This window comes from Capra hircus, chromosome 1 (genome assembly GCF_001704415.2).
Source record: "Capra hircus breed San Clemente chromosome 1, ASM170441v1, whole genome shotgun sequence".
NCBI lineage: Eukaryota > Metazoa > Chordata > Mammalia > Artiodactyla > Bovidae > Capra > Capra hircus.
Window position 1 is genome coordinate 130182787 of NC_030808.1, and position 12843 is coordinate 130195629.

The 12843-nt window shown below is 37.2% G+C and overlaps 2 protein-coding genes across 8 annotated transcripts in view; one reads left to right on the top strand and one right to left on the bottom strand.

The window, feature by feature from the left end:
* Positions 1-3727, top strand: part of CEP70 (centrosomal protein 70) — a 97280-nt gene extending 93553 nt beyond the window's left edge. For all 6 annotated transcript variants that reach the window (XM_018049916.1, XM_018049909.1, XM_018049919.1 and 3 more), the window contains one exon: positions 1147-3727. In XM_018049916.1, the coding sequence (XP_017905405.1) occupies positions 1147-1208 (62 nt within the window). In that variant the 3' untranslated portion in view covers positions 1209-3727. The remainder of the gene's footprint in view (positions 1-1146) is intronic.
* The window catches only part of ESYT3 (extended synaptotagmin 3), a 55342-nt gene continuing 49691 nt past the window's right edge, over positions 7193-12843 (bottom strand). Inside the window, exons 21-23 of one of the 2 annotated variants that reach the window (XM_018049935.1) lie at positions 9824-9929; positions 8967-9016; positions 7193-8653 (exon numbers count right to left, since the gene is read on the bottom strand). In XM_018049935.1, coding sequence (XP_017905424.1) covers positions 8617-8653; positions 8967-9016; positions 9824-9929 — 193 coding nt within the window. In that variant the 3' untranslated portion in view covers positions 7193-8616. The other variant, XM_018049932.1, reaches the window with a different exon arrangement.

Here is a 12843-nt window from a genome sequence, read left to right on the forward strand (position 1 = left end):
GATTTTACTTGCTTTGAGGTAGCGATTAACAGTGAGTTTGTCATTAACAAACATTTTACTAGGTGTGCTATTAACACTTATTTCATAATCCTTGTATAGAAACTTCTTCTCAGATATAATACTCAGCTTGGTTCATGTGGGATCATTTGCTTCAATATACATTGTTCATGTGCTGTTTGGTTACAGTTGAAATTCTGGAGTAAATATTAACATTTCAGAAATTAAATCTGTTTTGGCAAACATGACTATTTTTATTATTACTAGATGTGAGGTGGCTTAGTGATATAGAATCCACCTGTCAGTGCTGGAGATGTGGGTTTGATCCCTGGGTCAGGAAGATCCCCTGGAGAAGGAAATGGCAACCCACTCCAGTATTCTTGCCTGGGAAATCCCATGGACAGAGGAGCCTGGAGGGCTACAGTCCATGGGGTTGCAGAGTCAGACACAACTTAGCAACTAAACAGCAGCAACAACAACAGATGTCATATTATGCATCTGGAACTACAGAGTGGATTACTGAATATCAAGTATGGAGAAGGACTTTATTTTTTCTCATGAGTAGTGTGATTAGTTGAGAAAATTCTCATATCAACCAAAGTCCTTCTCTGTGAGGTTTATTTATAAGGCAGATTTCTCTTCTAGGGAGAAAACAGGTGTGATTTTAGAATGCGGGTCATGGAATAACTTGATCTTTGTACCTTACTACAGTGTAATTCTCAGCTGTAGATTTGCTCGTATTCTTTTCCTTTCTTGTATCATCTGTGTTCCGACAGAAGAGGTCCCTAAGTCCTTAGATGGAGGCCCAGGAAAGAGAAAGGGCCTCTCCTAGGGATTTCACCATGTAAGCTCACCCATATATTAGAAAGAGGCAGTAACGTAATGTTACAAATATGCTGAGTAGAATCTGTTGTTAAGAGCACACTGCTAATGAGATTAATATCAGAGCCAGAAGATGCTTTTGTAGGTAGCTTTTACAAACAAATGTCCTGTGAATCAGTGATATACTTTTACAGAAAAATTTCATGTGTTTGAAAGCACTAGTGATGTTGCCTTTGTGTTTGAGGTTTACCTTTGCACAGAGGTATCATTTCATCTGAGCCTAACACTAGATGAAGCTACTGTTTTATTATTGTTTTTCTGTTACAGAAATTGATGACTTGGATGCCATTGTACCTGCAGTAAGGAAATTAAAAATACTTTCATACTGAAAACAAATCAAATCATTTTTACTGTGTAAATTGCATTCTTAACATCCTAAGTATTTTGTAGGATTGATCTTACTCTGAGACAAGGGTTATAAAATATATTTACCTCAAAATTTACCCCCTTCTTTCTATTGAGGCCTCCATCTGTATAGTTTTTATTGACTTTGAGATTCTTTTATAGAAAACAATTGCTAAGTTTAATTAATAAATTAACTTTAGATCCTTGAATAATTCTTAAGCAGTTCTTGAGTACTTAAAATTTAAGATTGTTTTAAAGTACAGTGTGTGAATAAGAGAAACTCAGGGAGAAATAATGCAAGTAATAGAAAGATTGCATTTAAGTTCGGAGTTTACTGACCTTTTTGGTTCTAGGAACAAGGAATGCCAGTGTCTGTCTTTAGTCCAGCCAGCAGGAAGCTGTTACTTTCCTGGCAAGGAAATGGCACGTTCTATTACCGTACTGTAGTCAGAGAACATGGTCTTTTGGTATTGGATCTTTGGAATTCATTGAGATTTTCTTTGTGACTTTATTGTGATGAATTTCCACATATTCTACATGTGCTTTAAAAAGTCTAATGTCTAATATATACATTTATATGTGTGTATATATATGTAGTGTTATTAATATACTGTTTAAATCAACTTTATTTCTATCTTTTTTTTGTCTGCTTGGTTTAGTTTATGGGAAATTCTGAAATCCCTGAACTTGTCAAATTTTGCTTTTTCATAAGTACTTTAAAAATACTTATGGCCTGTTTTATAAGTATTTATAAATTCATAGTCAATATCTTCTTGATTAATATCTCTTCATTGCTATACATGCTTTTACGTTGAATGTAGTTTTGTCCTTTCAGTTAATAGTTGCTGGATATTCTTTTCCTTTTTTTCGTATTTCACTTATCTTTTTTTATATGTTATAAAATACAACACATATGCTAAGTATGGTAAAAACCATAAATTTCGAGTATAATAAATGATTATAAAGTGAACACCCATGCAACGTCCAAGAAACAGAACATCACCAGCACTCCGAAATGCCTTCCTCACACACCATATGTGTCTTCCCCCAAGAGATAATCATTAGCTTGGCTTATGTTAATCATTTACTTGTTTTTTCTTTTCTTTTTTTTAATAGTTTTGCCAGTTTTGTGTGTATGCCTAACCCAAGATAGTTGAGTTTTGCTAGTTTTGAGCTTTATAAAAATAGAATCATGCTGTATGTTCTTCTTAATTCTGTTGTTCAACATCATGTTTGTACTGTTTATCTATATTGTTTTATGGAGGTCCAGGTCATTTGTTTTCATTGGGGTCTAGTGTTCTTCTATGAATGGTCCATAATCCATTTGTCTGTTATTCTAGGGATTGCCATTTGGGTTGCTTCCAGTTCTTAGCTATTGTGAGCTACTGCTGTGAACATTCTTGTACATGTATCCTTGTTCACTGTGTGCAGGTTTTCTAGAATCTAAGAGGCAAAATTGCTGGGTCCTAGAGGAGAACACCGGAGAAGGCAATGGCCACCCACTCCAGCACTCTTGCCTGGCAAATCCCATGGATGGAGGAGCCTGGTGGGCTGCAGTCCATGGGGTCACAGAGTTGGACACGATTGAGCGACTTCACTTTCACTTTTCACTTTCATGCATTGGAGAAGGAAATGGCAACCCACTCCAGTGTTCTTGCCTGGAGAATCCCAGGGACGGGCGAGCCTGGTGGGCTGCCATCTGGGGTCACACAGAGTTGGACATGACTGAAGCGACTTAGCAGCAGTAGCAGCAGAGGAAAACACATCTAATGATGTGCATGGATCCTCTGGGGTTGTTTAGTGTGTGACTTTGATAGATCATATGTATTTTAACTTTAGAAGAAAATGCCAAACTGTTTCCAGAGTAGTTGTACCAACTTATATTCCCACCATTACTGTATGAAGGGTCCCCAGTTTTCCGTATTTGACCAACTTTTGGTAAGTCAGTTTTGTTTTATTTTTTTGGCCAGTATAATGTGTAGAGCTCTTAGTGTGACTTTAATGTTTATTTTCCTGATTCCTAATGAAGTTAAACATCTTTTCCTTTGTTTTTTTTTTTAGTTTATAGTTTATTTTTGAAGGGCTTGTATGTGTCTTTGGTGTTTTTTTCTGTTGCACAGTCTGTCTTCCTATTGATTTGTAAGAGTTATTTACATATTCTAGACATGAACCATTTGATGGTTACACATGTTGCGAATGCCTTCTTCCATTCTGTTTCCTCTTTCCGTTTTCCTCTAGTGTCTTTTCATGAACTGAAGAACTTAATTTTAATATAGAGAATATAGTTAAAGATGTAGAGATTTATAGTCAGTGTTCTTAGTGTCTTATGTAATCTTTCTCTAGTCACAAACTGTAAAGTTACTCTTCTGTGTCATCTTACAGCTGTATAATTTTGCCTTTCACACTTAGTCTAATATACTTGGAGTTTTGTGTGTGTGTGTGTGTGTTTTTTAATGTGGTATAAGTAAAGGACTATTACCTTTTCTGTCATGGATACCCAATTGTTTCAGCACTGTTTATTGAAAAATCTATTATTTCCCCTCTGCTTATAGTGTTTACTTCTGTCATATATTGAATATCTGTATGTGAATGAGTCTGTTACTGGACTCTCTTCTATTCTTTTGGTCCATTTATCTCCCCCTCACTAGTATCCCACTGTTTTTATTATTTTAACTTTAAAATAAACTTTGGTATCCCACCCTTTGTATTTCCATGTGTATTGAGTCTGATTATTAAATTATACACACAGACACACTACATATTGAGATTTTTATTGAACTTTCATTAAACGTAGGATCAGTGGGGAAAATCAGAATCTATAATGTTGGATCTTCAAACTCCTACTGTAGCATAGCTCTCCACTTGGTTAGGTTTACTTTAACATTTCGTAATAAAGTTTCATAATTTTTCTGTAGGGATTATTGCCAGATACATTCATAGTATTTGATCTTTATGCATTTATAAGTTGTCTTTTTAAAATTTCATTTTCCAACTGTTTCAGAAATAGAGAACTATAATTGATTTTTAAATATTTACTTTGTATTCAACAAAGCAGTATATCTTTAGATTATTTTGGATTTTCATACTTATGATCATATCATCTGCATATAACAACAGTTTTGGTCAGATAAACCTGTTTTTCCTTACCCAACTACATAGGCCACAATATAGGGCTGAGTAGAAGTGGTGATAGGAATCAACCCTTTCTTGTTGCAGATTTCAAAAGGAAATATTTTAATGCTTCACTGTTAAGCGTAATGTTGGGCTTCCTTGGTAGCCCGGCTGGTAAAGAATCCGCCTGCAAAGCAGGAGGCCCCGGTTCAATTCCTGGGTTAGGAAGATCCAAGGGAGAAGGGATAGGCTACCCGCTCCAGTATTCTTGGGTTTCCCTGGTGGCCCAGATGGTGAAGAATCTGCCTGCAGTGTCAGAGACCCGGGTTTGATCCGTGGGTTGGGAAGATCCCTGGAGAAGGGAATGGCTACCCATCCCAGTAATCTGGCCTGGAGAATTCCATGGACAGAGGAGCCTGGCAGGCTACAGACCATGGGGTCCCAAAGAGTCAGACATGACTGAATGACTTTCACTTGGTACCATTACTATAAACAGAAGTCTAAACTATCCTTGGGTTTGTCATTTTCATCCTTTTACTTTCAACACTTCTGTGTATTTGGAGTGAACCTCTTGTAAATAGCATATAGCTGTACTTTTAATTTTCATGGAATTTGACATAGGTTTTAATAGTGCCTTTACTATGATTGTGGCTCAGCTGGTAAAGAATCTGCCTGCAATATGGGAGACCTGGGTTCTGTCCCTAGGTTGGGAAGATCCCCTGGAGAAGGGACTGGCTCCCTACTTCCAGTATTCTGGCCTAGAGAATTCCATGGACTATATAGTCCATGGGTCACAAAGAGTTATTACAAGTATACTTAGAAGTCTTTTGCCTATCTGTTCTTTTTTTTTATTTATCATATTTTTCTATGCTACTTTTTTCTTTTCTATTTTTTTGGAGCAGTGTTGAATTTTTATTTCTTCTTCACTACTGATTTGGAAGTTTTATATTTCAACTCTATTGATTTTTCTATTATTACTCTATATTATTGGTTATCTTAAAATTTTTAATACACACTTAGTCAAGGTCAGGTCAGAAGACAAAAACTACATTGCACAGGTAGCCTAACAGGAAACATTTAAAATATGAATTGCTGACTAGTAAAAGTAGTTAACTGCTAAAAGGAGACATAAGAGGACTCTAAGGAGAATGCAGTAGTGACTTCAGACAGCAGATACTACCCCCAGGGATAAAGGGGAGTAAACAAGAAACGAACTTAAGAGTGCCTTCACTTTAAATATATCATCTTAAGAGGCTATTTAAACCTCTGAGTAGAGGTCTGGCTGCCACAGGAACAGGCAACCCACTTGTGGCAAATAAACTTGCCAGAGGGTGTTGGATGGTGCTGAACCATGAAGACTGTGTTTATGATTGCAGGGCCCAAGGGCATGAGCCAAGAGTAAACTGTGGTGGGTGCTTAGGTAACAGAGAACAGCCTCACACAACAGTCACCTAGCTGCCGTGGATAAGGGTACCTCAGTAAAGGAAGAAAAGCCCCTTCTTCCCACTCTGGCTTTGCAGTGTCTCTGCAGTGTCCTCAATTGATAAGCCTAACATCAAGACCCCTGGCAGAGGGGAGGAGGCTGTGTTATTTCTAGTATCAAAGCAGGGCCAAGATGGGTTGATTTGGAGCTGAAAGGTAACTAGTAACTGCCACATACAAAGCTATATTTTGAAATATAAAACTCCTTAGCTTCTTAAATAAGGACTTGAATACTTTGAACATTCCTCTGAACCAGCTTCAAGGCTCTTAGATGTCAGTACTAGCCCAGTTTTGCAGACATTTTAGGTTGCTTGCTTCCTTGTTTAAAACAGTCAAGACTTACTTAGGTTTACCTTACTCTCTGTTGTTTTCCACAAGCCACTCCTGCCTTATGTTACGTTTTGTTTCTTGCTGAAATACATCCAGTGGCCATTTTTCAATTTGGTATTCCCCTGTGCTTCATATTAAAAAAAATTTTTTTTTTTTACCTGTTAGCTTTCTTTTAGTGGGAATTATCTACTGCGGTGGTTCCACGTGTGTCCTAGATGGGAATCACAACCCTAGGGGCAATTTTGTGGTTGCCCCAGTCAGGGCTTGACATGGTTCCAGGTTCTAAACCCAACTTCACATTAGTTTCGAGGTTTCCAAACTAAGTCAGTTGTGTGTAACTTCAGACTCCATGTTCCGATAGGAGAGAGTAGCTGACTGTTTCCACCCATTGCTGACAACCAGTTCCTTGTCCTCATTCTCAGCCAAGGTGTTTTGTGAGGACAAAACTTTCCAGGCTCCATGTCCCTTACATAGTAGCTTTACCTTTTATCCAGTGCGCTAAAATTCTGGTTCTCTTCAAAACACCCTCTTCAGTTCCTATATGCTACTTTAGATTTTCTCTTTGAACTATCATTGGAACTTAACCTGTGTTACTTTTTAGTCAATCATGTTTAAAATCATGCTTAAAATTTATGGTTTAATTAGGTTTTCTGTGTGTTTGGACTAGAGGAAGGATGGGTTTTCACTTGTCTGCTTTGTCTGCCATTTTGCTCAGTAGTTGTTTTAGGGTTGCTAATATTCAGGAGATGATATATGATACATTCCATTTATTACTCTGGTACTTTATCGTTTCAAGGAACTTGTCTGTTTAGTGAACATTACAATGCTGCTGTGAGGTAGATAGGACAGGCATCAATTGTCCTGTTTTATAATGAGAACTTGTCACTCAAAACAGCAAAAACAAATTTTATTACACATCTGCCATGTACTTAGCATGGATGTACTAAGTCTTGTACGTAGTCTTGGATGATGGGGGTGAAAATTCAAGTAACTTGAGGTTAATTAAAAAGTAAACAGAAACATCAAATACCAAACACAATACAGATAGTTTCTTAGCATATGACTTTAGTAGATATTTAATAAACATTTTTTAAAATTAAAGTTTACAAGGCAGGGAATTGTTAAAATGAAGACTGTAGAATGTTGATAGTAGATGCTGTAGGTGGGGGGAGAGGCCCTTTCAGTGTACACTGGCTCAATGGAGGAGGTGAGTTGGACATAGGCCTCTAAGAGGTGAGTAGGATTAGTAGGCAGGATATATTTGGACAGTTCTGGAACAGAGCATCTGCACATGAATAAGGCAGCCAAAAACTGGAGACCTGATTGTGTTCAGTCTAAAACACAAGGAGTGGGCTTGAATTTTGTAGAAAACAGGAAAGAGACAATTTATAAGTGAGAGTAACCTGTCAGAAACTTTGTTTTAAGATGTTACCATTCTTTAGAAAAGCGGCAGTGAAAGCAGTGGTGGGAGAGGAAGCAAGGGCAGGGGCTGCTGCCTGAGCAGACAAGTGACAAGAAGACTTGACAGCAGCTCTAGAGAAACATGAGAAACGACATGAATATTTGGTTTTATAAAGTCTGAAATGCAAAAGAGGCACTTGTTTAAATATACAGTTTACATAACTTGTTTTTAATGTTGTGTAGGTGAATCAGCCCTCAGAAAAGTGGAACAGAATTCCCAAACCTATCTAAAAGAGATACGGAAAGCCCCTGTTCTCTCTGGCACTCCAGTCTCCAGTGCTCTGCTATGGGAGTGCAGACAGACCTGGGCTTGAAACTCTGTTTGCATTTTCTTAATAGAAATAATGCCACATGCTGGAGTTTGATCCCAGGCTATCCCACACTGAAGTACTTAACTCAAGGTATATAGGTATATCACTAACATGGTTGTCATCAGGAAAGTATGTTTTAGTTCCACAGCAGATACAGGAACGAACCTCCAGAGAAGTACCAAAGATGGCAGCCAGTAGAGCTTAGGTAGAGTTATAGCTCTCAGAACTTTTGGGTGGGTCACTTTTTAGTCCCATAGAAAAACCCTCTTCCCTGCGTCAGTCCCTGCCCAGGAGTACTGACAGCTGCTCCACAAACGGACCTCCCTCGTCTTCTGTGTCTAAGACAAGACACCTGGTGGAGACATGCATGCAAGTCCTAAGTCAGAGAAAATTCACCACTGAGGTTCTGATCATGTGTTAGGCACAGATACCCCACTTCTTTTTGGATTTAAACAATTAAACCCAACCAAGAAAGAGTAGTTCTTGCTTTTACATGTGTTTACCACTGCATAATACTATCCAGTCATGCAGTTATACTGCACACAAGAATGTGTGTGTATGTGTATATATACACATATGTATGTGTATATATATATATACACCCACATATATGTGTAGTTTCAAATTGCTATTGTGACTTAAATTACAAAATATACATATGTACATATTTAAAAAATAAAGATGTTGTTGTTCATCATCAACTTCTAGGCTGTCCATCTGGAGTCAGCTCATACCTGTAAGACAGTTGGGTTTGGACTTGTGTTAGTATTGCGAGTGTGTTGTGGCAATATCAGGACAAGTGGCCTAGTCTGTCCTACTTGGGCCTGTGGGCTCTGTAAGCTGACCAGCCAGGGTTAAGACTAGAGCTTACAGCAGTTCTTTAGATAAGTGAAGTCTGTAAGCAGTGAAGCCTTAAGTAAAAGTGATAATGTCCCCCTCCTTGATAAGATATTGAAGAGGGAAGAACTTTGGAAAGAGAATATGGGCAACCACCTGAAATAAACTGAGTAGCAGATTTTAATGTGATAAAATGAAACACTCACTTACCACTGTGAGAAGCCCTTAATCAGATCTTCTTTTGATAAGTCAATCAGTACCTAAACAAGCATAAATTATCAGTTCTCTTCCTCAAAACTGTATTAAATGGAAACATATTGGGATAAATGAAACTGATCCTAAAAAGGGCCTCCTTAGTTCTTTTTCCTTTGACTTTCAGTGTATAGAACCTCTCCAGAAGGACAGTACTGACACCACCCTCAGTGTCCTAGGAAAAGGTGAACTGCTATTTGCAGTTGTACCTCAGGAATTTACATAACAAATGTTTTAGAGAAAACAGCTTGCCTTTACTTACAAACTGATCCAGAATCAAGACACTATAGTTTTCTCAACAATAAAAATGGGAATATCATCACCTACTTCACAGAGTGGGCTTTAAAGAATGAGCATAAGATAATGTTTAAAATACAACAACTACAGAGTGTACAAATACCATTCTTTTTTGTCTCTCCTTCCTAAGGATTATATTTCCTTTACTTCTAACTTTAAGTTAAAATAACATTCACCACAAAAGTCTTGACATAATGAGATCCAAGCTTCACACAATGCTGTACTTGTGAAAACAATACTTAATATCATAGTAGAGGTTCAAATACTTTTGTAGTGATGAACTTGGATATTCTTGAGTTTCTTAAAATAGGGTTTATTAATTTATATATTTTAGTCTTAAGAGTATTTTTTTAAAGGCACAAAACAAAAAACCTCCCAGTGAGGCTGTATCTTCCTTAAAGTCAGTTCTGATAACAAACTGATGATCGCATCAAAATTTCAGCAAGGATGTGTTCCACCTGTGAACTCCAGGTAGCCACCAGGAGGGAAAGAGTACCAAGATCCCCTTTTGTACTTACCTTTCCCAGTTCCTTCCTTCTGTGTGAACCAAATGGTCTACTGTTTTTCACTGCAACATCTAGTGACCTCTTCTTTACTTCATCCATGGAAACAAAAAATTCAAATCTTTAAGGAGCAGAAAGTCAGAAATGAGATTTATATATTTTAATTATTTTCATTGAAAATCTCTAGTGTTTCATCCATTTTCCTGCCTGTAACACAGAAGATACAGACTGTCTACTGTTGCAGATACTATAGAGAATCTAGAGCAGTGTTAGGTTACAGCAGATACTTGCTGCATCTTTATTACAATCACTGTCCTGTTACACAACCTGGGAGTGTCGAGAGGCCATTTACCCCTCTTGAGACCTGCTTTGGACTGCTGTGCTTTGGGGCTGCTGCTTTCTTTCTCTGACTCCACTCTGGTTGTCACTCTGTTCAGCTGTCCCTTCTCTCTCTGAACTCTGCCTGCCCATAGTACCACCTCAACCCCTTTTTGTTTTCTTCTGACCAACTAAGGGCTAGGATGCTGAATAATTAGTTTTGCTGAAATTGCATGGAAAAAAGTGGCCTTTTCCCACTTGTGCCTGTGGAGTAAGGCAGAGGAATCTTAGTATACAAGCTTTGTCACATACTCACAAGAGGCCTCTGGACTCCTTACTTCAGGATTTTTTTTTTTTAATCTTTAAATTTTTTTAAATTGAGTAAAGATTCTTTAAATTCAGTAGTGCTTTACACTTTTCAAAAGTTTGGCATGCATGATTTAATATAATCCTATAATATCTCAATTTTTTAAATTGAGATATAAATGACAAAGGATTATTAGTTTTATGTGTCTAATAATGTGATTTGTATATGTTATAAAATGATCAGTCTAAGTAACATCTATCACCACATATAGTTAAAAATTTTTTTTCTTGTGATGTGAACTTTCAAGATCCACTCTCTTCACTACTTTCAAATAGGTAATTATTATTAACTATAGTCACCGTGCTATACATTATATCCCCATGAATTACTCACTTAATAGCTGGAAATTAGTACCTATTGACCCCTGTCATCTATTTCACACACACCCTAATCTCCACCTCTGGCAACCACCAATCTCTATATCTATGAGCTTGGGTTTTTTGGTTTGGTTTTTTGGTATTTTTAGGTTCCACATATAAGTGAGATCATAAGTAATTATCTTTTTCTAAGTTATTTCACTTAGTAGAATGCCCTCAAGGTCTATGCATGTTGCAAATGGCAAGATTTCTTTTTTTATGGACATTTAGGTTGTTTCCATGTCTTGGCTATTGTAAGTAATGCCACAGTGAATACCGGTGTGCATATATCATTTTGAATTACCGTTGTTTCAGTAAATACACAGAAGTAGAACTGCCTGGTAGTATGGTAGTACTATTTTTAAATTTTTTTTTTTAAGGAACCTCCATACTGTTTTCCATGTGTTCTTGCCTGGAGAATCCCAGGGACGGGGGAGCCTGGTGGGCTGCCGTCTACGGGGTCGCACAGAGTCAGACACGACTGAAGCGACTTAGCAGCAGCAGCATACTGTTTTCCATAGCTGCCCCAGTTTACATTCCCACCAGCAGTGCCCAAGGGTTCCCTTCCCATATCCTTACTAACACTTATTATTTCTTTTTTATAATAACCATTCTCAGAGATACGAGGTGATATCTCATTGTGGTTTTGATTTGCATTTCCATAATAACTAATGATGTTGGGCATCTTTCCATGTACCTACTAACCATCCATATTTCTTCTTCAGAAAAATGTCTATTCAGAGCCTCTGCTCATTTTTTAATCAGATTTTTTTTTTTTTTTGCTGTAGAGTTCTGTGAATTTTAATATAGATTTTGGATATTAACTGCTTACCATATATCATCTACAAGTATTTTTTCCAATTTGGTAGGTTGTCTTTTTATTTTGTTGGTTTCCTTTGCTGTGTAGAAGCATTTTAATGTGGTCTCAAGTTGCCTCGCTTGTTTAGTCTTGCCTTAGTTGCCTTTGGTTTTGGTGTCTAATCCAAAAAATCATCACCAAGACTGATGTCAGTGAGTTTAACTCACCTAGGTTTTCTTCTAAGAGTTTCATAGTTTCAGCTCTTACATTCAAGTCTGTAGTCCATTTTGAGTTAATTTTTGTGTACAGTGTAAGATACTGGTTGAATTTTATTCTTTTGCATGTGGCTGTCCAGTTTTCCCAATACCACTTGTTGGAGATTGTGCTTCCCCCATTATACATTCTTGTCTCCTTTGTCATAAGTTAGTTGGCCATATATGTGTGGGATTATTTCTGGGCTCTCTATTCTGTACCACTGATGTCTCTTTATGCCAGTACCATACTCTTTTGATTATTACAACTTTGTAATATAGTTTGATGCCCGGAGGCATCAGGGAGTATGATGCCTCTAGCTTTGTTCATCTTTCTCAAGCTTGCTTTGACTCTTTTGTGGTTCTATGCAAATTTTAGGATTTTCTGTTTCTGTGAAAAATGCCATTAGAAGTTTGATTGCATTGAATCTATAGATTGTTTTGTATAGTATGGACTTTTAAACATTATTAATTCTTCCAATTCATAAGCATAATGTATCTTTCCATTTGTTTGTGTTGTCTTTGATTTCTTCCATCAGTGTCTTAGTTTTCAGAGCACAGGTCTCTTACCTCCTTGGTTAGATTTACTCCTAGATATTCTTTTTGGTGCAATTGTGAATGGTTTTCTTAATTTCTCTGCTACTTTGTTGTTAGTGTATAGAAATGCAATGGATTTCTATTTATTATGTTTGTATCCTGCAGTTTTACTATAGATTTTTGGTGGCATCTTTAGGATTTTCTTTATAAAGCACCATGTCATCTTCAAACAGTGACGGTTTTATTTCTTCCTTTTTTTTTTTTTCTTCTTGTCTGATTGCTATGGCTAGACTTCCCAGTACTGTGTTGAATAAACCTGGTGAGAGTGCTGGTCTTGTAAAGTGGGTCTGCAAGTGTTTCCTCGTCTATATTTTGGAAGAGTTTGGAAACGAATGGTATTAATTCTT